Source organism: Macaca mulatta, chromosome 7 (assembly GCF_049350105.2).
Source record: "Macaca mulatta isolate MMU2019108-1 chromosome 7, T2T-MMU8v2.0, whole genome shotgun sequence".
NCBI lineage: Eukaryota > Metazoa > Chordata > Mammalia > Primates > Cercopithecidae > Macaca > Macaca mulatta.
In genome coordinates this window covers 43,525,140-43,550,116 of record NC_133412.1, presented here as the reverse complement: position 1 = coordinate 43,550,116, position 24,977 = coordinate 43,525,140, and the positions used below count along the sequence as shown (strand labels likewise).

General features: G+C 49.3%; 1 protein-coding gene across 3 annotated transcripts in view; it reads left to right on the top strand.

Moving 5' to 3' along the window:
* MEGF11 (multiple EGF like domains 11) overlaps nt 1-24,977 on the top strand; it is a 383,043-nt gene that overhangs the window by 178,147 nt on the left and 179,919 nt on the right. For all 3 annotated transcript variants that reach the window (XM_077939610.1, XM_028851053.2, XM_077939611.1), the window contains one exon: nt 6,304-6,396. In XM_077939610.1, the coding sequence (XP_077795736.1) occupies nt 6,304-6,396 (93 nt within the window). The remainder of the gene's footprint in view (nt 1-6,303; nt 6,397-24,977) is intronic.

Here is a 24,977-nt window from a genome sequence, read left to right as displayed (position 1 = left end):
AGATTCCCTGTCCCCAGCTCCCAGGAGGAAAGAGGGGTGGAATAAAGTGCTGAGTCAGCACGCATGGCTGCTGCAAGGTTCTGCTTCCCAGCTTGACAGCCCTTGCTCCTTTGGGTAGACCCAGAGTGCCACTTTAGAAAGTAGGACTGGCATCATTTTGTATTTTCTAAGCACCTTTTTTGGCCTTGTTTTGTCATCTGGTCATCCCAGGGAGTAAGTAAATGATAGGGGAGGAAGGGGAAGAAGAGACCTTCCATGTCCCGTAGTCCTGTCTCCCACCAGACCAGAAGCCCTCTACCACAGGGGGCCGCCTCCCCCATGAAGCACCAGATAGTAAACATTTTAGACTTTGCGAAATGTCAGTCTCGGTGGCAACCCTCTCGACTCCGTCCTTGTAGTGCAAAAGCAGCCGTAGACAGTATGTAAATGACTGGGCATGGCTGTGTTCCAACAGAACTTCGTTTACAAAAATAGGCAGCCAGCTGGATCCCCCACGATTGGCAGAGTGAGCCCGTCCCCGCCCTGCCACGCGCATGTCAGTCCTCTATCCTTTGTGTGATCATGGTGGCCTGCTCCCTACCTGTACAACAGCTCTGTGAACTGCTGAACCCATTCGGGTGTTAGAAAGTCTTGCCTTGGGTTAGGCGGATATCTGCTCCCTTGTCACTTGCTCCCTTGGGTCCCTATTCTGTCTGGGACAGAATGGCTCCTACATCTCTATTGGGCTTTCAGCCTGGTCAGCTGACCTTGACCTGCCTCCACCTAGTTCTTCCTTTTCCAGGTTGAACAACCTCCTGTCCCCTACCCCATCTCACCCTCTGCCTCCTGATCCTCCTCCCTGGCTTGTCAATATCACTTGCAAGGCATGGGTACTGGGAGGAGTCGCCAACAGCCACATGTGGAGTATCTGTAATGCATGGCCCATGGGGAGATAACAGGGATGTTTCAGACCCTGGGTTTACCCTCGCAAAGCTCACAAGAAAGGCATGCTTCTTTTCCCCGAGCTCAGCCTCAGAGTTCAGTCACAGAGAAGGCACCAAATCTCTGGACCTGTACCTTGGCTTAGGCTGTTTCTGGCCCCGTGGGACCAAGGTGGCCAGGGGTCTTGAGGATGGTGGTGTGGGGTTCTTTTGGTCCAGACCACTACTGGTCTGGACTAACACTGAAAGGAGAAATGGTAGGAGGTCAAGTGTGCTACATCCCACCAAATGGGCAACCACCCTCCACCGAGTGCCGTGGAGATCGAGAGAAAGAAAGGGCTGGTTATCCTTCCTGTGGATGGGGGGTTCTTGTGGAAAAATCTTTCACCCTCCATCATGTTCGAATAGGGTGGCTGGAGGAACCTCTCCCTTCCTGGCTTCTTGATGGGGCTGGATGATGGGGGCTATGCCTGGCTTTGGTGGCCAGGTGACCCAGGGCTAGGGAGCTCAGTGGAAGTATTTCAAGCTTCCAGCTTTCTAAGGTGGTGTGCTGGAGTCAGTGCGGTCCTAGGTCAGAAGAGAAGCATCGAGGGATGTCAGCCATGGAAGGGTCCTTAAAGGCAATGTGTCCTAATGCCCTTGTTTTATGGACAAGAGCCTGAACCCAGAGAGTTGGCTCCTCGTCCAGTGCCATTTCCAAAGGAATAGAGGAAAGAAAGCAGGGGTCCCTGTGATAGAAAGGGGCTGGGGCTTGGGGGCCAGGAAGGGGAACCAGAGCAATGGCAGCAATCCAGGTGTGTCCTGGAGGGGGGTGGGCAGGAGGACAGATTGAGGGGATTCTTAGCTGCATGGGACTTGAAACCTCATCTGGTTTAATCTTGATTTCCCAGTGAAGTTGCAGGGCCCAGAGAGGATGGTGAGTTATTGATATCACAGAGTGATGTTTGTAGACACAAATCAGGGCTGCCTGACACCCAAGGCTGGATTTGTTCTGCAACCCCACACCACCATCCTCAACACCCCGATCACCCTGGTCCCACAGGGCCATAAACAGCCTGAGCCAAGGGACAGGTCTGCAGATTTGGTGACTTCTCTGTGACCAAGCTCTGAGGTTGAGCTTGGGGAAAACAAGCATGCCTTTCTCACATGAGCTGTGGTATTCTTTCCTGGGGCAGGTGAGTGTGGGGCTCACAAGCATTGAGCACCTACTGTGTACCAGAAAGCATGAGGGCTTAAAAAGGAGGAGTGGGAAGCACCCTGTCTCCCCCAGGAGCTGGAGATCCTCAAAGGAGAGACAGTGCGGACATAGCTACCTCCCAGCGTGTGCCGGGATGGCCTGTGCCAGAGGCTGAGGGAGTGTGTGTGAAAGCCCTAAGGTCTGGCACATAGTAGGTGCTCAGAAAATGGTAGTGCACAGGAAGTGGCAACAAATGGCAGCAACTGTCAGCTGTGTTAGACATCCCACAGCCCGTGTGTGTGTGTCTGTGTGTGTGTGTGTGAGAGAGAGAGAGAGAGAGATGGCAATAGCATCTCATGCTTATTGAGTACTTACTATGTGCCTATATGCCAGGCACTGGTCTAAGAACTTTACGTGTTTTACTTCATTTAATCTTTGCAGCAACCCATAAGGTAGGCACTACTATTGTCCTCATTTTACAGATGGAAAAGCTGAGGCATGGAAGTTTAACTGTTTATTGTCCTGTAACCGTAATTGTAATTGGCAGATGTGGAATTTAAACTTAGATCATCACATTGTCTACCACCCTGGCCTTGCCTGCCAAGGCTGGAGATGGCACTGCCCTCCAGCAGCACTGTCTCCAACCAGGGATCTGTCTGCAGTTCCCTACAGACCACCCGTCGCGTGTCCAAGACCTCTGTGCAGGATGGGAGTGAGTGGAGGGTAGAAGAGGCTCGAACCTCACCAGGAGCCTGTCCTCAGGGCCGAGGAGACTCTAGTAACAACAGCAAGGTTCACACAGCATTTTCTATACCCCAGGCCCTGCTCTGGGCACTCCATCAACTCATTCAATCCTCACACAGCCTGTGAGGCCCATCCTGCCACCGTACCCCACTGAACCGATGGGGCTGACACAGAGATGGAGGTAACTCATCCAAGGCCTAGAGCTGATAAGGCACTTGGGCCAGACCCGGCATTCTGGATGCAGTCTGTTCTCAACCCCTGCACATCCTGCTGCTTGCCGAGAAGGCCTGTAGCATGCTGGGAGGTCAGAATCAGGACTGAGGCAGGGTGGTGAGAGTGTAGTTCATATTTCTCGGTGGGGCCAGGAGAGGGCGAGTGGCTGACCCCATCACACAGCTGGTGCTGTCAGAGCCCGTCCAGCCACCCCGTCCATGACAGCAGATGGATGTGCAACAGTGTGAAGAGGAACTTGACAAAACGCCCTGTTTAGAGTTGTAAGTTTCCAAGAGGGAGCCCAGGGTGGCAGCACCCTAACCCAGCCCCTCCCAGGCAGTCACTGGCATGGGGGTCTGTGGTCTGAAAGAGCTTAGGGGACCCACATGCTTTAGGAGCAGCAGCTGAGTAACCCCAGGCCTCTGGAGATGGGCTGCCAGCTGCTGGCGTCGGAGTCGGCCACCCCAGCACCAGGGATGGCCACCGCCACCCTCCCTAGGAGACTTTCCCCGCGGCACCTCAGCCCCTCCCCACCAGGTGTCCAAACACGCAGTGGCCCAATTGCCAAATATGGCAGTCTGAGCCTCGGGTATTTGCTATCAATATTTCACGCTTCAAACAACACTGTCTAAACAACCCCTATGAAATATGAATGGATTGAGGTTTTGACAAGCAAACAGTGCAGGCAAAATACCAGGATGATGAGGAAAGGCGGGAGATGCACCTGCATCCCTGGGGTCAAGCCAAGGGACTGTGGGATGACCATCCTCCATGCATAGCACAGAAGCTGACCCCGAAGCTGCTGCCTTAACAGGGTCCTTACCAGGGTCCAGGGGCTGGATACAGGACTGAGCTGGAGTCTGTGTCTGCAGTGTGGGGGGCGGTGCTCTGCAGACTGTCCTGCTGGTCTCTGGGGCTTCAGAAAGGGACCAAGGGAAAAGGCAGTGCAGTGTGGAGCTTGCTCAGAGCACCAGAAGGCTGTTCCCTCCCAACTTGGAGAAGGCACAGGAGGCAGGTGGATGGGCTGGGTGTCTAGGGTCAGGAGCAGGGGGCAGGCAGGTCACTGGGTGGTCTTCCTTCTCCAATTATCTGCCCTCCACCCTATCCCTAACCTGTGTGGTGCTGAGCATGTTGAAGCAGCTCCTCCACCCTCTGTCTCTGGTCACCACTGACCCTCTTGTGGGCCTGTCACAGCACCCCTCTGCTGTTCCCTCTGGAATGGCCCCACCGCCAGCCCCTGAGCCATGTGGGCGGGGGAGGATCTTCAGAGGCCTCTAGCTCCAGGAGCCACCCCAAGCTCCTTCCTCCCTGACTGAGAGGCCACACACTGCACAAGGGGCCATGAACATTCAGGCCTCAGCTTCTCCAGATATAAAACAAAGGGCCAGGACATGATTTTCTCTTAAGTCTCTTTGAGACCTGACACTCAGCAGGTTCACAAGTCACTGCTTGATTTCACCGCCCTAGGCAGAGACCCCAGGGATCGGGGTCCTGCTCTCTGCAGTCAGAAAGCAGTTGGCGGTGTCAGTGAGCTAATATGACAAGCTGTAACACTGATGGGTCCAGCTGTGGAGCATGCGGGGACCTCAGCCTGTTAGGGTGGGGATGAGGGAAAGGAAGCAGCTGAGGCCAGGGCTGGGAGCTGGCTGGGCTGAGGGGCTGGCATCCCATGGGGAGCCAGAGGATGGACACTGCCGTGTCCTGGGGGCATTGACTCATATAAGCTTGTTTGGAAAGTCCAGTGGGAGCCCGGGCAGCAGGAGTGACAGTCTTGCTAGCTGCCGTGTGAGCAGCACATTGTGATTCTAAGTGGAGCTGGTCCCCGGGGTCAGGGCCCACTGGGTTCTCCAACAATGGGTTAGCCGCTTCCCAGGGCTGTAAGTGAGCGGGGCTCCAGCACTGGGGAAGTGCCACAACCCTCCCCAAAGGCTACTTGTAGCAATCAGAAGGACCCAGGTGCTAGGGATCTCCAGACACACCACATCCCAGCCTTGCAGTGGACAGGCTGACTCCAGACCACTGACCAGTGGGGCATGTGAAATGGCTCTTCTGGGGTCTACCTTGCCTGGGGCCTGGGCAAAGCCAAGGCAGCAGCTTCGGGGTCAGTTTCTGTGCTTAGGAGGGGCCAGAGGACCACACCAGTCATTAAATGAGCCTTGTTGTTTAACCCAACAGCATCTTCCCAGTGGGCATTTAGGCCAGGCAGTGGGTGGGAGGCCACGAAAGGGGGCCATCTGCTCCCCTAGCCCAGGCCAGTACTGGGCAGAGAGAAGTCCCTTGCTTTCAGGAAAAAAACAACACCACACACACATCTCGATCCGGTCTAAGAAATTGACAGGGTTGATGGTAAGTGCTGATTCCCTGAGCCTTCAGACTCGGTGGAGGTGGCACCTGGGGGCTTTCTGTAATCCTTCACTGATGGCTTAGATGGTGGGGCAGATCTTTCAGGAGCAAAAGATGACCTTGAGGAAATGTGGATTCTGTCAAAGAAAGAGAAAAATAATTTCCCTTCCTCAAACTGCTGTCAATCAGCCTCAGCACCAGAGTGGTTGAGGGAAAGTGCCTGCCGCTGTAACCTCCCACCTCAGGAGGCTGTAGCATTCAACTGCGTGATAAGAAATTTCCAGGCACTTTCTAATTACAATTATCATCATCGTGGATGTCTCTCTTAATTACTTTCTTATAATTAGCTGTTGCTTTTTTCCTCTGCATATGTGTACTTTGCAGATTTGCTGACATTTGAGCGCCCCAAAATAGGGACATTTGGGGAGGAGGGCAGAAAGGTGGGGGGAAAAGTGAGAAGGGACCTTCTTTTCAGGCAGGCTGATACATTTTGGGGCCTTTGCAGAAGGAAACTGGGGAAAGCAGAAGATGCAAGGGACAGGTTATTTCCTAAGCAGATGGACAAAGAGAGCAGGGGTGTGGATATAGGAGCCTAGGTTTGTGGAGGTCCCTGTTGTTAAACGTTGGAGGAAATGTTCTCGAAAAGTCAACGATGTTACCGCTTCTCCAGCTTGGGTTTCATTTTAGGAAATGAGGCTGGGGATGAAATGTACTCTTGTAGGATCCGTTCTGGAGTTAATTAAATGACTCAGGTCAGGTGTAGCTTGATTTTCCCCCAAGCCAGTGATGCATTGTGAGCATCCCTGGGCACCAGGGAGTTGTGACAAAATGGATTATGCTCCTTGACCAGATGGTTGGTTTTCACTGTTGGTCTGATTCTTCCTCTCTCTCCTCATGTCCCCTCAGCCCTGTGTACGGAGGAGTGTGTGCACGGCCGCTGCGTTTCCCCGGACACCTGCCACTGCGAGCCTGGCTGGGGAGGGCCCGACTGCTCCAGCGGTGAGTCTGGGGTTTGGGGGTCAGGAGGACCCCTGGCTCTGACTTGGTAGGGGGAGTGGGTTGTGGTGTGTGCATGCTACATTTTTGTGTTGTGCTGGGGCGACTTGGGATGGGCTGCCTGAGGCCGTCTGAACATCAGGGAGGAGGTGTACCTGCAGTTAAAACCTGGTGGCACTTGAGAGGTGATTTGTAGGGGTCTGTGGGGGCATTGTGTGTTGTATGTTTATGGAATTGTGGGGTCATCTGGACAACTCTGACTTTTGAAGGAACACCTCTAGATATGGTCTTTGATGGTTGATGTGAAATTGACACAGTGCCCAGGAGTACACACTGAGGAGGTCGCCGTTGTCTAGCCCTGGTCCCCAGGTTCACTGCTCCAAAAACTCGGTTTTGTGGGTGCCCACAGAGGCTCAGGGGAATTGATTTATGAGACTGGTGGACATTTGGGATGTCTCTGTGTCCCCAAAATTAGAACAGGACACTCGTAGGGGTAGGTCCTTGTGTTCCTACGTTTTTGTGGGCGGATGGTTCACCTTCTCCAGGGAAGCCTTCCTACTGAGCTTGGGGTGATGTGGATGCTCTGGGGCCTGGCCCAGTAACCCACAGTGGCGTGGTGCATTGTCTCTACTGTGGGGCTGGCCACCAAGAGGGTGCGGCTTACCTGGCAGCTGTTCAGGGAATTCTCTGCCAAGAACACAGATGAAAATGAATCCTCCTTCCCCTCTGGTTTATTGCCCCCAAATATTTGCGGATGACCACCTATCCATTGGCACATTATGCAGTCAAGGGTTGGTTAATATCTTGGTCTTATTTGGTTTTCAAAGAGGCCTTGACTAAGGCTGAAGCCCAAATTTCTTCCTGCTTTGAGTTGGAGTAGAGTGTTTTTATGGTGACCTGATTAGATAAGATAGCCAGTGGTTCCACTAGGGATCTAAGCCCTATTATTTGTCCATCTTGGGGAGCCACCTCCATGTTCCCCATCTGTGTTTTGTTTTGTGTAACTTGGCTTACAAGAAATCTTTGAGGAAGGAGTATCTGACTTGGATTAGGTCAGTCCTGCTGGGATGGGTCTGCCTGCTACTGCTGGATTATAATGTTGAGGGCAGCCTATTGGAGGTTGAAATACAGCCTGGGTCCCCTGGGGCCCTGAGTGTATAGAAACTGCTGATGAATGTAACTGTGTTTAGTGCTCGCTCTATATCTGACCACCATAGTCTTGAAAACTCGGAGAGGAGAATGTTGGGTCCATGTGGGCCCAGTGTGGTGTTACTGCCCTTTTCTACTCTCTCCGCTGTGGTGGAAACATCTAGTTATGTTTTTTTGTTTCTTTGTTTTCCCAAAGGACTTGACTGGAGCCTCTCTGTCTATGCAGTGCATGAGAACACTCTGGCCAAAGGCAGTATGTGGTTTTGTTTTGAGTCTGGGTGATTCTCTTGGCTCAGGGAGTCCATGGTCTGCTTGTGGTATCCAAGAAACCCCCCAATGTGTTGGGACCTCCGGTGACCACAGTGGCCTCCTTCTTCCACTTGTTCTACTGCTTTGAGTGAGCCATGACTGGGAAACAGGGCCAGACAATGAAAGGTAAACTGAGGCACAGATGAGCTAAATAAAGGAAGATGTCCAACCAGTCTTTCTGTCAACTTGAACTGCAAAACACATTGGGTAAAATGTCTGGGCTTTCCCGCCCTTATCTGTGTTTTGTTTTGAGTAACTTGGCTTACAAGGAATCTTTGAGGAAGGAGTATCTGACTTGGATTAGGTCAGGCCTGCTGGGATGGGTCTGCCTGCTACTGCTGGATTATATGCTGAGGGCAGCCTATTACAGATTGAAATCCCCTGGGGCCCTGAGTGTATAGAAACCACCGATGAATGTAACTGTGTTCAGTGCTCGCTCTATGCTCGGGACTGTGCTGGGCCATGGGGAGAGCCCTGGAGGGTCTTTTAGACAAGGTCTGTATCTTTTCAGGGTTCTGGCCTAATGAAAGAGCTGGAACAAAGGTGGCATTTGATGAACAGGACTAGGCAGTTTAGAGTATGATTTGCCCCCAGAGTGAATTTACCAAGCAAGCCGGGAAACAGACCTGTTATTTACAGCACAGAACTAGACTGTCTGATTTAACGCCCCCGCACCCCCCAATTCAGTCACCAGACTTGGTGCTAAGCAACCCAAAAGCTCTTTCCTCTCAATTAAATGCACCCTCATGGGTTGAAGAGCCATGGGTCATTGAGCTTTGAATCGACTGAAAGGCATGTGCTATTGAACCCATGGGAAGTTCTAAAAGAGGTTCCAACCCTGTTTGAGGGACAGCAGCATTGAATTAAAGCAATTCATAGATTCTCACCTTCAGTGTCATTCAGAGCATTGAATATGTAGATGCTCTGCTAAGAGCTTTCCAACCTCTGCTTGAATACTTCCACTGACAAGGAGCTCACTACCTCTTATGGAAGCCCATTCTCACTGTTGGAAAGTTTTCCCTTCTCTGCAGTGGAAACCTACCTTTTAGCTTCTACTGGTTTGTTCTTGCTCATAATAAAGTCCAGGGCAGGGTGGTGGATGACCATGATGCTCCTTGTACCTGGAATTTCTTCCAAGAAGCTCATTGGACAAGAACACAGTCTGTGTCTATAGAAATGGTCATCTCAGCACAGTTGATAATAGCCATTGAGGCTGCACAGAAGAAACCAGACACTCTCTAATGAGTCAACCCTTCAGGTATTAGAAGATAGTGATCATTTTCCTCCCCAAGTGTTTCTTCTCCAAGCTCCCTTGTTTCTCACATGATGTCGTCTGGACTACCTTTCCCATCTGGTTTCTCTCCACTGGCTGTGGCCTTTATTCCTCTTAAATGTTTTCTCCTAGATCTGACCACACAACTGCAAGCTTGGTGTGACCAGTATGGAAAAATGAGAGTGGAGATAGCTACTATGTATTGAATTTTACTATGCACTGAGTGCTTTATTTACTTATCTACTTGTTGAATTTTCACAACGAACTTATAGTATGGGAATTGTTATTTAGCCCCGTTTTACAAAGGAGCAAGTTGAAGCAGACAGAGGTTAAAGAACTTCCAGCAGACACACAGCTAGTCAATGGTAAGTCTGGGACTATCACCCAAACAGAAACCTATGTCCTGAACCTGAACTCTTAATTATTATATGCTCCCTCCTTCTGGATGTTCAACCTCTGTTAATATAGCCCAGTGTTGAAATTGATCTGTCATGAGAAAACATGGTTGTTCACAGGGAAATGTGAGCTCTGCTTAAAAGATGTGGCCCTGAGATATTGTGGAGATAGAGGAGTCAGCCATGGGACACAAATTGATACCAGCTTCCCCTAAGTAATTTGCGCCGGCTTGCTACATGCTATTGGGGTCTGTCTGCCAGTGCGCTCTCTACAGTGCCTTAGGGTCTTTGTGGGCGAATCTGTGGAGACAGGTATCTCGGTCCCACTTCAGTGTGATCTCTGGAGATCACTGAATGGGGTTTGTCGTGTGACACCCTTTCAGAGAAGCTTTGGTTTTGTTTAATTGAAAGCATCGTTCTTGTTTGTTTTTTTTCTCTCTGGTTCTTAAAGTTATACCCGTTCATGTTAAAAAGAAAAATCAAACTGTAGCAAAAGTTAGACAAAAAAGGTTAACTCTCCACCCCGGAGATAACCACTGCTGGCATTTGGGTGCTTATCCTTCCTGCCATTCTTCTATACATTTGCACATTGAGCTAGATCTGGATATAACTTTTATTATTTAGATCAAATATGTGTGCTAGTCTATAACTTGCTGTTTAAATTTAACTTTACGTCATGCACTCATTTTCTTGTCAATAAATGTGCTCCCTTAGATTTTTAATGGTCTTACAGAATTTCATTCTATGGATTACCACATGCATTTAACTAGTCCCTTGTTGATGGACATTGAAGTTGTTTCTGATTCTTTACTGTCATAGGCCCACCATCCTTTATCCAAGATCCTTGGGGCCTGTTGGCTTCAGAATTTATAATTTTTCAGAGTTTAGAAAGCATATGGTGAGTATGTTGTGTGTGACATATGCCCCCATGGGGTCTGGGCAGCACCCTGGGTGAAACAGTGATATTTCTGAAGTGACTATGACTGATCACATCAAGTGACATAAAAACAATATATAACCTCAAATCGGTTTCATGCAGATTTTGCCTCTAAATGGATTTTGGTGCTGAATTTTTTAGAACATGTTTTGGACTTTTTAGGGATTTCTGGATTGTGGCCCTGTGTAAAAATGCTTCAGTGATTCTTCTTATGCATATATCTTTTCCCACTTGTCCCAATTTCTTCTTAGGATAAATTCCTGGAAGTGGCAGGGAGGGTTACAAAGATCCATCATCTGACTGCCTGCCCCTACCCTGCCCTGCCCTTTGTGGCTGCCAAGGGATTTATGACTTTGACAGCAGTGAAGGGGATAAATCTAGTACTGGGGTGGGGGTGGGGACTTCTCATTCTTTTACTGACTTATAACCCCCTAGCTGATTTTTTTAAAGGCCTGGACTAATTTCTTTCTGCTCCATAAAGGAAGAGAGATGATACTGATTTGCCTGGTGGGCTGACACACCAACTATCAGATAATTCTGGGCTGTTAGATGGACCACTACGGGGAAATGGAGTGGCTGCCTGCCTGGTCATAAACCTCCATCCCATATAATAATGAAGAGTAAAAGGATGAAATGTCAGTTTATACTGAATAAAGACGACAGAGTGACTCTTATTAAATTGCACTAATCTCACAAGTGGAGATAAAAAGAAAAAAGTTTTCCTATATTGAATATCTAGTTTTTTAAAGTAATTAGGAATATTAAAGCACTGACAATGATTGAGATAGAAACATTATTCATAACTTTTATTTCCGCACTGGGCAATGATCCAGTATATTTCATTTATGAGATTTCAGCTGTACGGAGAAGGACGTGAGCCAATTCCTAAATTAAATATGCCCTGTTAACTTTTATAAATGATGCCCAATAATTAACTTGGAAATTTAAGCTTTCATTGTATGATTTAATTATTGTATTTCCTGGGTCCCGTTTCTCTGCCTCCCATCCCAGGGTGCTTTGCATTTTGGGTTCCAGGCTACAGAATGGCATTTTGTTTTTGGGCCTGTGCCTCCCCTCCAGAAGGCCTGGGGTAGAGATGAGGGTGAAGCCTCCTCCTCCGTTTCCCTCTATTTTCCACATTATCGTGTATTCCACCAAACCGGTCTTATCCACACGCTTAGGACAAAGTGCAGGATAAGTCAAAGCCTGGTACACACTGTTCTGCCATCTTGCAGAATTGCTCCCCTACTCCCCAGTCGCTGGGCACAAGACAGGACTACAGAGCAGGCCTGAGTGATGAAGGCAGCCGGAACCAAGCTGGGCCATCACCAGCTGTAGCTTCCGCCGAGTCCAGCATGTTCTTATCTTGAATGGTGTGTGGGACCCCAGGCCGACTTGGCTTTAAGCTATCTGCAGATTAAAATAGAATGTTAACCAGCTCAGAAATATGCCTACGCTCCTAAACTAGCTCGGGACCCTTGAGGTCAGTGCTTCTCAAACTGTTTGCTAAAATTTCTTTTTTAAAAAAGTCCTGGTAAAAGATACATAACATAAAATTACTCATTTTATATTTGATATTTATAATGTGCAGTTTGGTAACATTAGTACATTCACATTGTTGTGCAAACATCACCACCATCCATCTCCAGAACTTTTTCAGCTTCCCCAACTGAAACTCTGTCCTCGCTGAACACTAACTTCTGATTGCCCCCTTCCCTGGCCCTTGGCAACCAACAGTCTGCTTTCTGTCGCTCTGAATTTGACTACTCTGTGCTTCATATAATTGGAATCATACAGTATTTGTCCCTTTCCCACTGACTGATTTCACTTAGCATAATGTCCTCAAGGTTCATCTGTGCTATCACGCGTGTCGGAATTTCCTCCCTTTTTTTTTGCCTTTTTTTTTTTTGAGAATGGAGTCTTGCTCTGTTGCCCAGGCTGGGGTGCAGTGGTGCAATCTCGGTTCACTGCAACCTCTGCCTCCCAGATTCAAGTGATTCTCCTGCCTCAGCCTTCTGAGTAGTAGCTGGGATTGCAGGCCCATACCACCAAACCCAGCTAATTTTTGTATTTTTAGTAGAGGCGGGGTTTCGCTATGTTGGCCAAGCTGGTCTTGAACTTCTGACCTGAAGTGATCCACTCACAGCCTTCCAAAGTGCTGGGATTACCGGCATAAGCCATCGCGCCTGGCCCCCTCATTTGGTTATATCCTTTCCTGGTTTTGGTATTAGGGTGATACTGGCTTTAGAATGAATTAGGAAGGGTTCCTTCTTTCTTTATCTTGTGGAAATAGTGTCAAAAGGATTGGTACCAATTCTTCTTTGAATGTCTAGTAGAATTCTGCTGTGACTCTGTCTGCTCCTGGACTTTTTTTTGTTGGTAACTTTTAAATTACCATTTCAATCTCACTGCTTGTTATTTGTCTGTTCAGGGTATCTAATTCTTCCTGATTTAAGCTGGAAGGGTTGTAATTTTCCAAGAATTTATCCATCACTTCTAGGTTTTGTAGTTTATGTGCATAAAAGTGGGTTCATAGTAGCCTTCCATGATCTTTTGTATATCAGTGGGGTCAGTTGTAATATCTCCTGTTGCGTTTCTTAGTGAGGTTATTTGGATTTTCTCTCTTCTTTTCTTGGTTAATCTTGCTAATAATCTATCAATTTTATTTATCTTTTCAAAGAACCAGCTTTTTGTTACATTTATCGTTTGTATTTTTTATTGTTGTTGTTGTTTCAATTTCATTTAGTTATGCTCTGATCTTGGCTATTTCCTTTCTTCTGCTGGGTTTGGATTTGGTTTGATCTTATTTCTCTAGTTCCTTGAGGTGTGTGACCTTAGGTTATTTATTTGTGCTCGTTCAGACTTTTTGATGAAGGTGTTTAGGGCTATGAACTTTCCTCTTAGCACCGCCATTGCTGTATCCCAGAGGTTTTAATAGGTTGTGTCATTATTGTCATTTGAAGAATTTTTAAATTTCCATCTTGATTTCATTTTTGACCCAATGCTCATTCAGGAGCAGGTTATTTAATGTTCATGTATTTACATGGTTTTGAAGGTTCCTTTTGGAGTTGATTTCCAATTTTATTCCACTGTGGTCTGAGAGAGTGCTTGATATAATTTCAATTTTCTTAAATTGATTGAGGCTCGTTTTATGGCCTATCATATGGTCTATCTTGGAGAAAGTTCCATGCACTGTTGAATAGAATGTGTATTCTGTGGTTGTTGGATGAAATGTTCTGTATATACCTGTTAAGTCCATTTGTTCTAGGATATAGTTTAAATCCATGGGTTTTTTTTGGTTGACTTTCTGTCTTGATGACCTGTCTAGTGCTGTCAGTGGACTATTGAAGTCCCCCACTATTATTGTGTTGCTGTCTATCTCATTTCTTAGGTCTATTAGTAATTGTTTTATAAATTTGGGAGCTCCAGTGTTAGGTGCATATATGTTTAGGATTGTGATATTTTTCTGTTGGACAAGGCCTTTTACCATTGTATAATATCTCTGTCTCTCTTAACTGCTGTTGCTTTAAAGTTTGTTTTGTCTGATATAAGAATAGCTACCCTTGCTCGCTTTTGGTGTCCAGTTGCATGAAATGCGTTTTCCTACCCCTTTAAGTTTATGTGAGTCCTTATGTGTTAGATGAGTCTCCTGAAGGCAGCAGATAGTTGGTTGGTGAGTTCTTATCCATTCTGCAGTTCTGTATTTTTTAAGTGGAGCATTTAGGCCATTTACATTCAATGTTAGTATTAAAATGTGAGGTACCATTGCATTCATCCTCTTCTTTATTGCCGGTGTACTTTGATTTTGTTTTTGTTTTTAATTTGTATTTTTGTTTTATAGGTCCTGTGTGATTTATACTTTAAAGAGGTTCTGTTTTGATGTGTTTCCAGGATTTGTTTTAAGATTTAGAGCTCCTTTTAGCAGTTCTTGTAGTGGTGGCTTGGTAGTGGCGAATTCTCTCAGCATTTGTTTGTCTGAAAACAACCGTATCTTTCCTTCATATATGATGCTTAGTTTTGCTGGATACAAAATTCTTGGCTGATGATTGTTTTGTCTGAGGAGGCTGAAGATGGGTCCCCAATCCCTTCTAGCTTGTAGGGTTTCTGCTGAGAAATCTGCTGTTAACCTGATAGGTTTTCCTTCATAGGTTACCTGGTGCTTGTCTCCCACAGCTCTTAAGATTCTTTCCTTTGTCTTAACTTTGGATAATCTGATGACAATGTGGCCAGGTGAAGGTCTTTTTGCGATGAATTTTCCAGGTGTTCTTTGTGCTTCTTGTATTTGGATGTCTAGGTCTCTCACAAGGCCGGGGAAGTTTTTGTTGATTATTCCCCCAAATATATTTTCCAGGCTTTTAGAATTATCTTCTTCCTTGGGAACACTGATTATTCTTAGATTTGGTCATTTAACATAATCCCAGACTTCTTGGAGGCTTTGTTCATATTTTCTTTCTTTTTTTTTTTTCTTTGTCTTTGTTGGATTGGGTTAATTCAAAGACCTCATCTTTGAGCTCTGAATTTCTTTCTTCTACTTGTCCGATTCTGCTGAGACTTTCCAGAGCATTTTGCCTTTCTAAAAGCATGTTCAAAGTTTCCTGAAGTTTTTATTGTGTTTTAAGTTACTTATTTCCTTAACTATTTCTCCCTTCACTTCTTGTATCATTTTTTCGATTTCCTTGCATTGGGCTTCACCTTTCTCTGGTCCCTCCTTGATTAGCTTAATAACCCCCTGAATTCTTTTTTCAGGTAAATCAGGGATTTCTCCTTGGTTTGGATCCATTGCTGGCAAACTAGTGTGATTTTCTGGGGGGTGAAGAACCTTGTTTTATCATATTACCAGGGTTGGTTTTCTGGTTCTTTCTCATTTGGGTAAGCTCTGTCAGAGGGAAGGTCTAGGGCTGAAGGCTGTTGTTCAGATTCTTTTGTCCCATGGGGTGTTCCCTTGATGTAGTACTCCCCCACTTTTCCTATGGATGTGGCTTCCTGTGAGCCAAACAGCAGTGACTATTGTCTCTCATCTGGGTCTGGCCACCTGGTAAGTCTACCCAGCTCTGGGTTGGTACTGGGGGTTGTCTGCACAGAGTCCTGTGATGTAAACTGTCTGTGGTCTCTCAGCCGTGGATACCAGTGCCTGTTCCAGTGGAGGTGGCAGGGGGGATGCAGTGGATTCCATGAGGGTCCTTAACTTTTGTGGTTTAATACTCTATTTTTGTGCTGGTTGGCCTCTTACCAGGAGGTGGCGCTTTCCAGAAAGCATCAGCTATAGTAGTGTGGAGAGGGACTGGAGGTGGGTGGGGCTGTAGAACCCGCAAAATTGTATGTCCTTTGTCTTCTGCTACTAGGATGGATAGGGAAGGACCATCAGGTGGGGGTGGGCTTAGGTATGTCTGAGCTCAGACTTTCCTTGGGTGGGTCTCCCTGCAGCTGCTGTGGGGGATGGAGGTGAGTTTCCCAGGTTAATGGAGTTGTGTACCTAGGAGGATTATGGCTGCCCTCTGCTGAGTCATGCAGGTTGTCAGGGAAGTGGGGGAAAGCCAGTAGCCACAGGCCTCACCCAGCTCCCATGCAAATCAAAGGACCAGCCTCACTCCCATGGTGCTGCACCCCGACCCCGCCACCCCCCACCTTCCCGCAACAGCCCAGAGTCTGTTTCCAGGTGTAGGGCAAGACAGGCTTGAAAACTTGCCCAAGGCTATCTGCCTCCCAGCTGCTAAAGAAGTGGGCTTTAGTTCTTCCCCGCCTGTGAGGTCTGCACACCCCGATTCGATTTGCGCCCTCCCCCAAGTTATGGCCAGGAGGCTTCTCGCCCCGTTCAAGTTGTTACAAACTTCCACTAGAGAATTCCTTCTCTCTGTGGAGTTTTACCCCCTGCTCCTCTGTCCACACTCCTGATGGATCCCTGGGGTGCCAGGCAGGAATGTGCTGCTTGGGGACTCCCAAGCCTTTCTGCTGCTTCCTCTACGCCTGTGTTTTAACTCAGCTTTCTAACTTAACTCAGCTCCTGGCAAAGTCAGAAACTCCTCCCACAAACAGACTTCAGCCTCTCCAGTGGGGGTGTGTGTTCAGGAGAGGAGGATCTCCCTTTCCCACTTCCACAGTTGGGGCCCTCACAGTATTTGGGGTGTCTCCCGGGTCCTGCAGGAGCAGTCTGCTTCCTTCGGAGGGTCTGTGGTTCCTCTCGGGATTGCTGGTTTGTTCTTGCAGTTGATCTGGAGCTAAAATTCACAATGTAAGCCGCCGCATTGTCCGGGGCTGCAATCTAGTCCTGCCTCCCAGCTGCCATGATCCCCTAACCCTTTGCCCATTTTTTAATCAGATTGTTTTGTGTTGAGTTATAGGAGTTCTTTATATATTCTGGATATTAACCGCTTATTAGATACAGTCACGCACCACATAATGACGTTTGGGTAGGTGACTGACCGCATATACGATGATAGTCAAACTAGATGGTGTAGCCTAGGTGTGAAGTAGGCTGTACCATCTAGGTTTGTGCAAGTACACTCTATGATGTTTGCGCAACAACAAAGTCACCCACCAATGCATTTCTCAGAACACATCCCTATGGTTAAGCAACACGCAACCATACGTGATTTGCAGATATTTTCTCCCATTCTCTGAGTTCCCTTTTCACTGTGTTGATAGTGTCCTTTTTAAACATTATTTTTATTTTTTAGAGACAACAGCTCACTTTGTCACCCAGGCTGGAGTGCAGTGGCACAATCATAGCTCACTTCAGCCTTGATCTCCCAGGCTCAAGCAATCCTCTGGCTTCAGGCTCCTGAGTAGCTGGGACTACAGGCGTGTGTCACCATGCCGGGCTAATTTTTTAAATTTGTTTCTTAGATACAGGATCTCACTATGTTGCCCAGACTGTTCTCAAACTCCTGGCCTCAAGCAATGCTCCTACCTCAGCCAATTGATCATGTCTTTTGATATATAAAAGTTTTTTTTTTTAATTTTGATGAAGTCCAATTTAACTATTTTTTCTTTTGTTGCCTATGCTTTTAATGTAATATGCAAGAAATCATTGCCAAATTCAATGTCATGACGCTTTCCCCCTGTGGTTTCTTCTGAGTTTTATAGGTGTGCTCCTACATGTAGGTCTTTGATCTATTTTGAGTGAATTTTTGTATAAAGGTTCAATTTCATTTTTTTGCATGTGCATATCCAGTTTCCCCAATACTATTTATTGAAAAGACTTTTGCTACAGACTCTTGAAGCTACAAAGTTTAAATTTTTTACCATGTAATGGCACATTAGTTACCTGATAGTTTAAACATTTCCTTATGGTAAAACAAATACAAGTTTATAATAGAATGAAATGTACTATTGGCATTTATTGAAAAACCAAAAAGATGATCTCGACCTTCATACCTTAAATGGGAAGCTTCTGGGGAGGCCTGGTGGTATAGCCCCAAAACCCATGACTACAGATCAGACCAGGCACTGGGATTGGGGATTTCCAGAGATGTCAACCCTGCCAATTGCCTGATTTGGAAAGTACATCAGGAAGTGTCTCTGTCTCAGGGGCCCCTGGATGCACTCTCGTGAAAATGGCAACACCACAGCCTGATAGCCCAGGACACAGGGGGCAAAGCAAAGGTATAAGATGTGGGCCTGGGTCCCTGCTCCTGGCCTGGGACAGGTGAGGGGTCCCAAAAGGAGATGGGCAGGGCCAGATGGGGGTGTGTGTGGCCCACCACGTGGGTCAGCTGGGAAGGGCCACTGCCAAAACTTTAGGGCTCCTCCCAGCAAGGGAGTAAGGAGAATGAATGTGAGAGGGGGAGGGAGGCGGGAAGAAAGAAACATGATGAGGGGTCACAATTTGGAGGAGGAAGGTGACAGCGATTTGTGCTTCCGCTGTGTGCAAATGCTTCACATAAATAGTCCCTCCCCACCCCCCGCCTTTTTTTTTTTTTTTTGAGACAGAGTCTTGCTCTGTCTTGCTGGAATACAGAATACAGCGGCGTGATCTTGGCTCACTACAACCTCTGCCTCCTGGGTTCAAGCAATTCTCCTTCCTCAGCCTCCCCAGTAGCTGGGATTATAGGTACGCACCACCACACCTGGCTAATTTATACACACACACACATACACACACACACATACACACACACACACACACACACACACACACACATATATATATATATTTTTAGTAGAGATGGGGTTTCACCATGTTGGCCAGGCTGGTCTCGAACTCCTCACCTCGGGTGATCCACGTCCCCCTCCCCCGCCCCTTAGCCTCCCAAGTGTTGGGATTACAGGCGTGACCTACCACGCCTGGCCAACTGTCTCATTTCATCTGCCCAGCAGTCTGGGGAGGACATATGTGTTATTCTATTCCACAAACAAAGAAATCAAAGCTCGGGCAGGTGGAGTCACTTCTGATATTCACCCAGGTATAAAGCAGCAGATCTGGGATCAGAACCCAGAACGTGTGTTCTTCCTTAGCTCCATGCTGCCCCTGAAGCGGTGGGAGTTGCCTTAGTTAGTTCAGGCTGCTGTAACAAGAATCACGTAGACTGGGTGGCTTCCACGGAAATGTGTTTCTCACAGTTCTGGAGGCTCGGAAGTCCGAGACCAAGGTTCTGGCTGACTCTGTTTCTGGCGAGGGCCTGCCTTCTCACGGTGTCTTCCAGAGTGGAGAAGGGGTCATGTCCCTCATGTCTCTTCTTTAGATCAGTGCCCTCTAAGGGGACTGCTTATCTCCCACAGACTCTACACAGGTTCCACCTCCACACAGCACTACACTGGGGATTAGGGTTTTGACATGAATTTAGGGGGGACTTGAACATTCAGTTCTTAGCAGAAGTCCTGTGACTTAACATACAGGAAAGCTGGTTTTGTTCCAGCTCTGCCCTGGGGGACCCTGGTCCTTTCCTCTCTGTGGGCCTCAGTTTTTTCATCTTTAAAGTGGGAAGGGCCGGGCGTGGTGGCTCACACCTGTAATCCCAGCACTTTGGGAGGCTGAGGCAGGTGGATCACTTGAGGTCAGGAGTTCGAGACCAGCCTGGCCAACATGGTGAAACCCCATCTCTACTAAAAATACAGAAATTAGCTGGGCATGGTGGCAGGTGCCTGTAGTCCCAGCTACTTGGGAGGCTAAGGCAAGAGAATTGCTTGAACCCAGGAGGCAGAGCTTGCAGTGAGCCGAGATCGTGCCACTGCTCTCCAGCCTGGGTGACAGGTGAGACTCCACCTAAAAAAAGAAAAAAGAAAAAAGAAAGTGGGAAGGTGAGCATGGCTATTTCCACTGTGACAGCTCATGATGTTTTATTTCTAAAGAGTCAAAGTCCAGGACTGGCTCACCTAATCCAAGGCCCTGGTGACTTCCCCGCTGTCCCCTGGTGGAGGACATCTCCCCTGCCTGCTGCCCCTCTCATGGCCACCCTGATTCTCTCTTCATTCCCAGACCTGGAGAGGATGGGGAGGTAGGGAGGTGGGGCATGAGGGGGATGGGGCAGCCTTGTGGTCACATCCTCGCCCCCTCCAGGTGGGAGCTCCTGCTGAGCCCTATGCTGTCCAGGTATGGCTCATGCGTACAGTGGGTGTGCAGAGGGCACTGTGCCAGCTGGGAGGCCGCAGTTCTCTCTCGAGTTGTTTTTTCACTGCATCGAGCCGGCTGTCAAGGTTAAAGCAACTTCAGATGAATCACCACAAAGCAATTACACTCACTGTTCCTCGCGTGCAGCTCTGCTCAGCCCGCGGCCCCTCGCAGACCCACCTGGGCCGCCTTCTGCTGGCATCTGGTGTGCCTGTGGGCCTCCCCGGGATGGTGGGCTCTGTGTCAGCCCTGCACACTGGGTCGCAGTCACCGTGACAAGGACAGAAGGGAGCTGTGTACTCAGCAGCAAATGCTTTTTCAAGGTTTATGAGTAAGAGGAGCTGCTATTCACCCTGGAATTCTAATTTTGAACAAAAAGAAATTCAATAGCCAGGACCACCGGCCTCATTGACTCAGTATTCTACATCCTTGACTTCCCCTTGGTGTGCACATTTACTGAGCACTTCTCAAAGGCCAACACTGCCCTCCGCTGTGGCCTGCAGCCCCCCAGGACTCAGGGGCTGGGTGGTCTCTTACCTGTCTCATGGTCTCTTTCAGGCTGGAGCACAGGCTCCTCACAATTGAGTCTGTCCTCACACTTCTTACCCCACGGCCTCAGACAGACCCAGCCCTGACAGTCACCAGATGTGGTGAAGCCAGGGTTCAGGACTGAATTGGGGGTTTGGAGATGAGGAGAGCATAGCCTCCATCTTCCAAAACCACCAGCACAGACAGGAGGGAGGAGGAGGAGGCTGGAGAGGAAAGGCTCTGCTTTTATGGGAGGGGGACCTGGATGGCTTGGGAAAGCCGTCATGGGAGGGTGGTGGAAGGCAGGAGCCAGGTGTGTGCTGCAGTCCTCCTTTTAGAAAGAGAATCTGAGGCACAGAGAGGTTACATGATGGCCTGCGGTCCCGCATCTGGTGACTGTCAGGGCTGGGTCTGTCTGAGGCCATGGGGTCAGAAGTGTGAGGACAGACTCAGTTGTGAGGAGCCTGTGCTCGAGCCTGAAAGAGACCATGAGACAGGTAAGAGACCGCCCAGCCCCTGAGTCCTGGGGGGCTGCAGGCCGCAGGGGAGGGACAGCAAGAACCTGGGTCTGCTGGCCTTGATGTCCATCTCTCCGCCCTTGGCTGCCACATCCCCCAGCCTCTGCCTCCTTCTCTTTGAGATGTTCCAGTCTTGGTGACACTCTGGAAGCCAGAAGAGAGGTGAGTCTCCTCTCCCCCAGGCTCCGTTTCTTTCACAGTTGCCTCCCAGGAGAAATGGGAAAGGAGAAGAAGCAGGCGCTGGGGAACGCTGCCCTCGTGGGAGCCCAGACCTTTGTCAGGATGAGGATTGGGCTAGGTAGGGGCAGCCCATGGAGACCCCAGAACACCGGCCCACAGGCAGCTGGTCCTCTCACCCCATCTCTACCCTCCACCCACTCATATTCCTGTGATGCTGCTGCTGGGTAAATGCACCTGATAGCAATCACCTAAGTGCACCCCAAGAATGACCCTGTATGGCAGACACACCTGAATGTGTGTTCTGAGCTAGGGAATCTGAGAGTGGCCAACCTGGAGATTCGTTCCTTGTCTATGAGGAATATCTGAGCCGTCGGCCTGTCTGGTGGAACATTGGCTGTACAGGGGATTGAACCCTGAGTTTTGGTGGGGAGTGGGGAGGGCGGGGGGTTTGGGGGGGGTGAATGAAGGTCCCAGGTGGAGGTTGTTAGGGTGCTAAGTGGAAACATTATAGCAACTGCATGCCTTTTACAAGCAGTTGCGGTTCTTCTGCCCAGCCCGCCACTGGGCTCTCCTCTGCATGTAAGCCCCCAGTAAAACCCTGTGTCTCATTGGCTGTTTCTGGGTCTCTTCTGTGGCCTCTTGAACCTGGTGCCATCCCCACTGGAGTTGATAGGGGTTCAGCACAACAGATGCCCACCAGAAAAGGAGGGGAGACCTTCTGAGAATCCTCATCTGTTCCCCCAAAAAGATCCCAGGCCCAGCTCTGTCCCCAGCCCCTGCCCTTCACAAGCAGGAAGGCAGGCAGGCCATAGGGCAGGGGGCAGTGTGGGGCCACTGCTCTCCCCATCTTTGAGAAAGGGCAGCTCCCAGAGTTTCACCTCTTCCCGGCTGCCCACTGCCCCTCAGACCAGGGAAGATTTGGGGCCAGTCAGGACCAGTCACATGTGAGCAGGAGGCAGGGGTGAGGCAGAGCCCTGGCATGTGTGGCTCCTCCTGAATTTTTGGACTTGAGAAAGCCAGAAACAGGGTAGCCTGGGGTCTGTGAGGGAACTGCGTACTCGGGGGTGTTGGAGGTGGGGAGGAAGGTACATTCTGCCTAACTCGGTTCCGGCCATCTGCTCCCTGAGAACAAGATTAATAAATAAATGACACACAGGGAGTCTCGAGAACTGGCAAGAGGGGAGCTGTGGAGATCCCGCCTCGAATGTGACAAAAGCAGAATAGAGTGGCAGGAGCCCAACTGGCATTGTTGCGCGTGCTGGCAACCGGGTAGATACCCCTCCCTAGCCCCACACAGGCATGGAAAGGACCTGCACTTCCAGCGGCAGCCCCCGGGCAGGGTCTCCAGGAGCGGACTCACGAACTGCGCTCACCTGCTCCCAGCAGCCTGCAGGATGTGCCTAGAACTCTGAGGGGAAGGAGAGGGAGAAGGTGCATCTCATCCCGGCCAGAGAGGGGCCTGGTGATGGGGGAGCCCTGCCCCCAAGAAGGTCAGCACCAGTCAGCCCTGGCCCACCCTGGCCCTCTTGCGGGCCCCTGCAGACCTCCTTTCATCCTGACGCAGCCCCATAAGGCGGGGTTAGGGAGCCGAGGCCCAGGAAGTCTAGTCACCCTCCAAGGTCACTCGGCCGCTGCAAGTGTGAGCTCTCCACTGGGGCGTGTTTCCGCCACGATGCAGGGCTGTGCAGGAGGTGGCACTGAGGCTGACAGGGAAGGAAGCTGGGCTTTGCTCTTGCTTAGGCTTCTCTCCTAACTCATCCAGTGCTTCCGCTACACATTGTCCTAGAGAAAGTAGTTCATTACTCTCATCCCCATCTTTCAGAGGAGGAAATGGGCTCTGAGAGGTTCAGTACTTGACCCAAGGGTACTCATAAGCAGCAGGAGCAGGATTTGAACTCAGGCAGTCTGTCCCTGGAGACCACCCTTGAAACTCGGGTTGACGCCACTGCCTTCCCTTCCCAACCCCTCCCACACTTGGGAGGTGGGCAGGCTGCTGAAATGCCAACTGGGCCACACCCATGTCCCTGCTCCCTGTCGCCTGCTGGGAAGTGCTCATCCCCTTGGCCAGGGCTTCCTGGCCCTTCTGGATCTGGCACCTGCCTGGCTTTCAACCTCATCTCCCTCCCATCGTTCCCACCCTTGCCCTCTTTCACCCACTGACCCATTGCTCTTCTGCTGTCAAAGCCCGGCACAGATGCCACCCTGGTGTGAAGCTTCCCTGATTCCCAGGGGCTTCAACTCTGCACATGGCCATGCGGTCCTTGCCACCCTGGGTGGTTATGGTTTAACTGTGTTTGCCTCCTTCTCACCCCTGTGCCCGAGACCTCTTCATACAGGGCCCACGTCTTTCTTGTCTCTGTGACCTGGAGCCCCTCATGCTGCCTGGCACATGGAAGGCACTAAGCACAGCGTTACATGGAATCTGGTGGACTTGTTCTCCTGTTTTATCACGTCTTTTGTTCCTTCTGGAGGTGGAGGTGGGACTAGGGAAGATTATGGGGCTCTGGGTTGGATGCTTGAGAGAATTCAAAGCCATATCACATGATCTTCCAATGCTTCCCACCTATGGGGAGTAGGGGGCCAGACACATGCCCCAAGAATTGCAATATGAGGCCAGGAGTCAAACTGGTCCTTCAGAGGAAGCAGAGATCATATCCAGTGGAGAGATGGGAATGATGCTAAAAACATGGTAGAAGCAGAGCTCAAAGAAGGATGAGATGTGAGGTTTCAGTCATCAGATACGGAAAGAGAGGGTGCTCCAGGCAGGCCCACCCACATAGCAAAGGTGCCAGTGCTGAGCAGGTCAGTGTGGTTGAAGCGGAGGCACCCAGAGGAGTGAGAGCCAGGCTGGACTGGTGGGCCAGGGCAGATGGCATAGTGCTCTCACACCAACAGCCCAAGGGGCTCTGGCGTTATTCTGTGGGCATGGGGAGCCCCTAAAGGCTTATTTTTCATCTACTCATTCTGCAGTGTTTCCTGGTGGGCAACCCTTTAACTCTTTCTTCTCCTAATAGCATGTGACCAGCTCTGGGCCTAGGTATGGGAAGAGAGGGGATGCTGAAGCCTTTGATCTGTCCTTTGAGCCCCAGCCAGTCCCTCTGGGCAGTTGGGCAATGCTCTACTTCCTCCATCCCTGACTGGAGGCTACTGAAGAACATATGGCGGGCTATCTTGGCGTTGGGAAGGAAACAGATTGGATGGGTGGGGGGAGATTGCTGTGATTAAGAGTTGGTGAATGGATCTGGGCAGAAGATGACCCACAGAGGCCAGGTTGGACATGTCCTGGCCCGACCCCTCTCTGCCTTTCCTGGTGCTGCCCGGGAGATATCCTGGTACAGCCTTACTGCCCCCTGACATCTCTGACTCCCAGCCTGCCTCTCAGGAGCAGCCATGCCCTCCACATCCAGTCCTCAGACCCCGGTGCTGCCCCCAAGCAGGCAGTCACTGTTCAACAGTGCCACAGCAACAGAGGCAGCGGCAGAACTGGGGAATCTGTCACCCTCTAATAAGGAAAGCCCATTCTGGCAGACTGGGTAAATGGCCTCAAATTGAATAATTAATAAAGTTATAAAAATATGTCTACTGTATGGCCAGAATAATTCAGCCCAATTAGAAGCAATTATTTCTCATAGTTATGCCACTTGGTTTTTTTTTTTTTTTTTTTTTTTTTTTTTTTTTTTACAAAGATCTTTAGTAATATCACAGGATTATCAGGTTTGGCTGCCTGCTTGAGAAGTTCTTTTGAGAC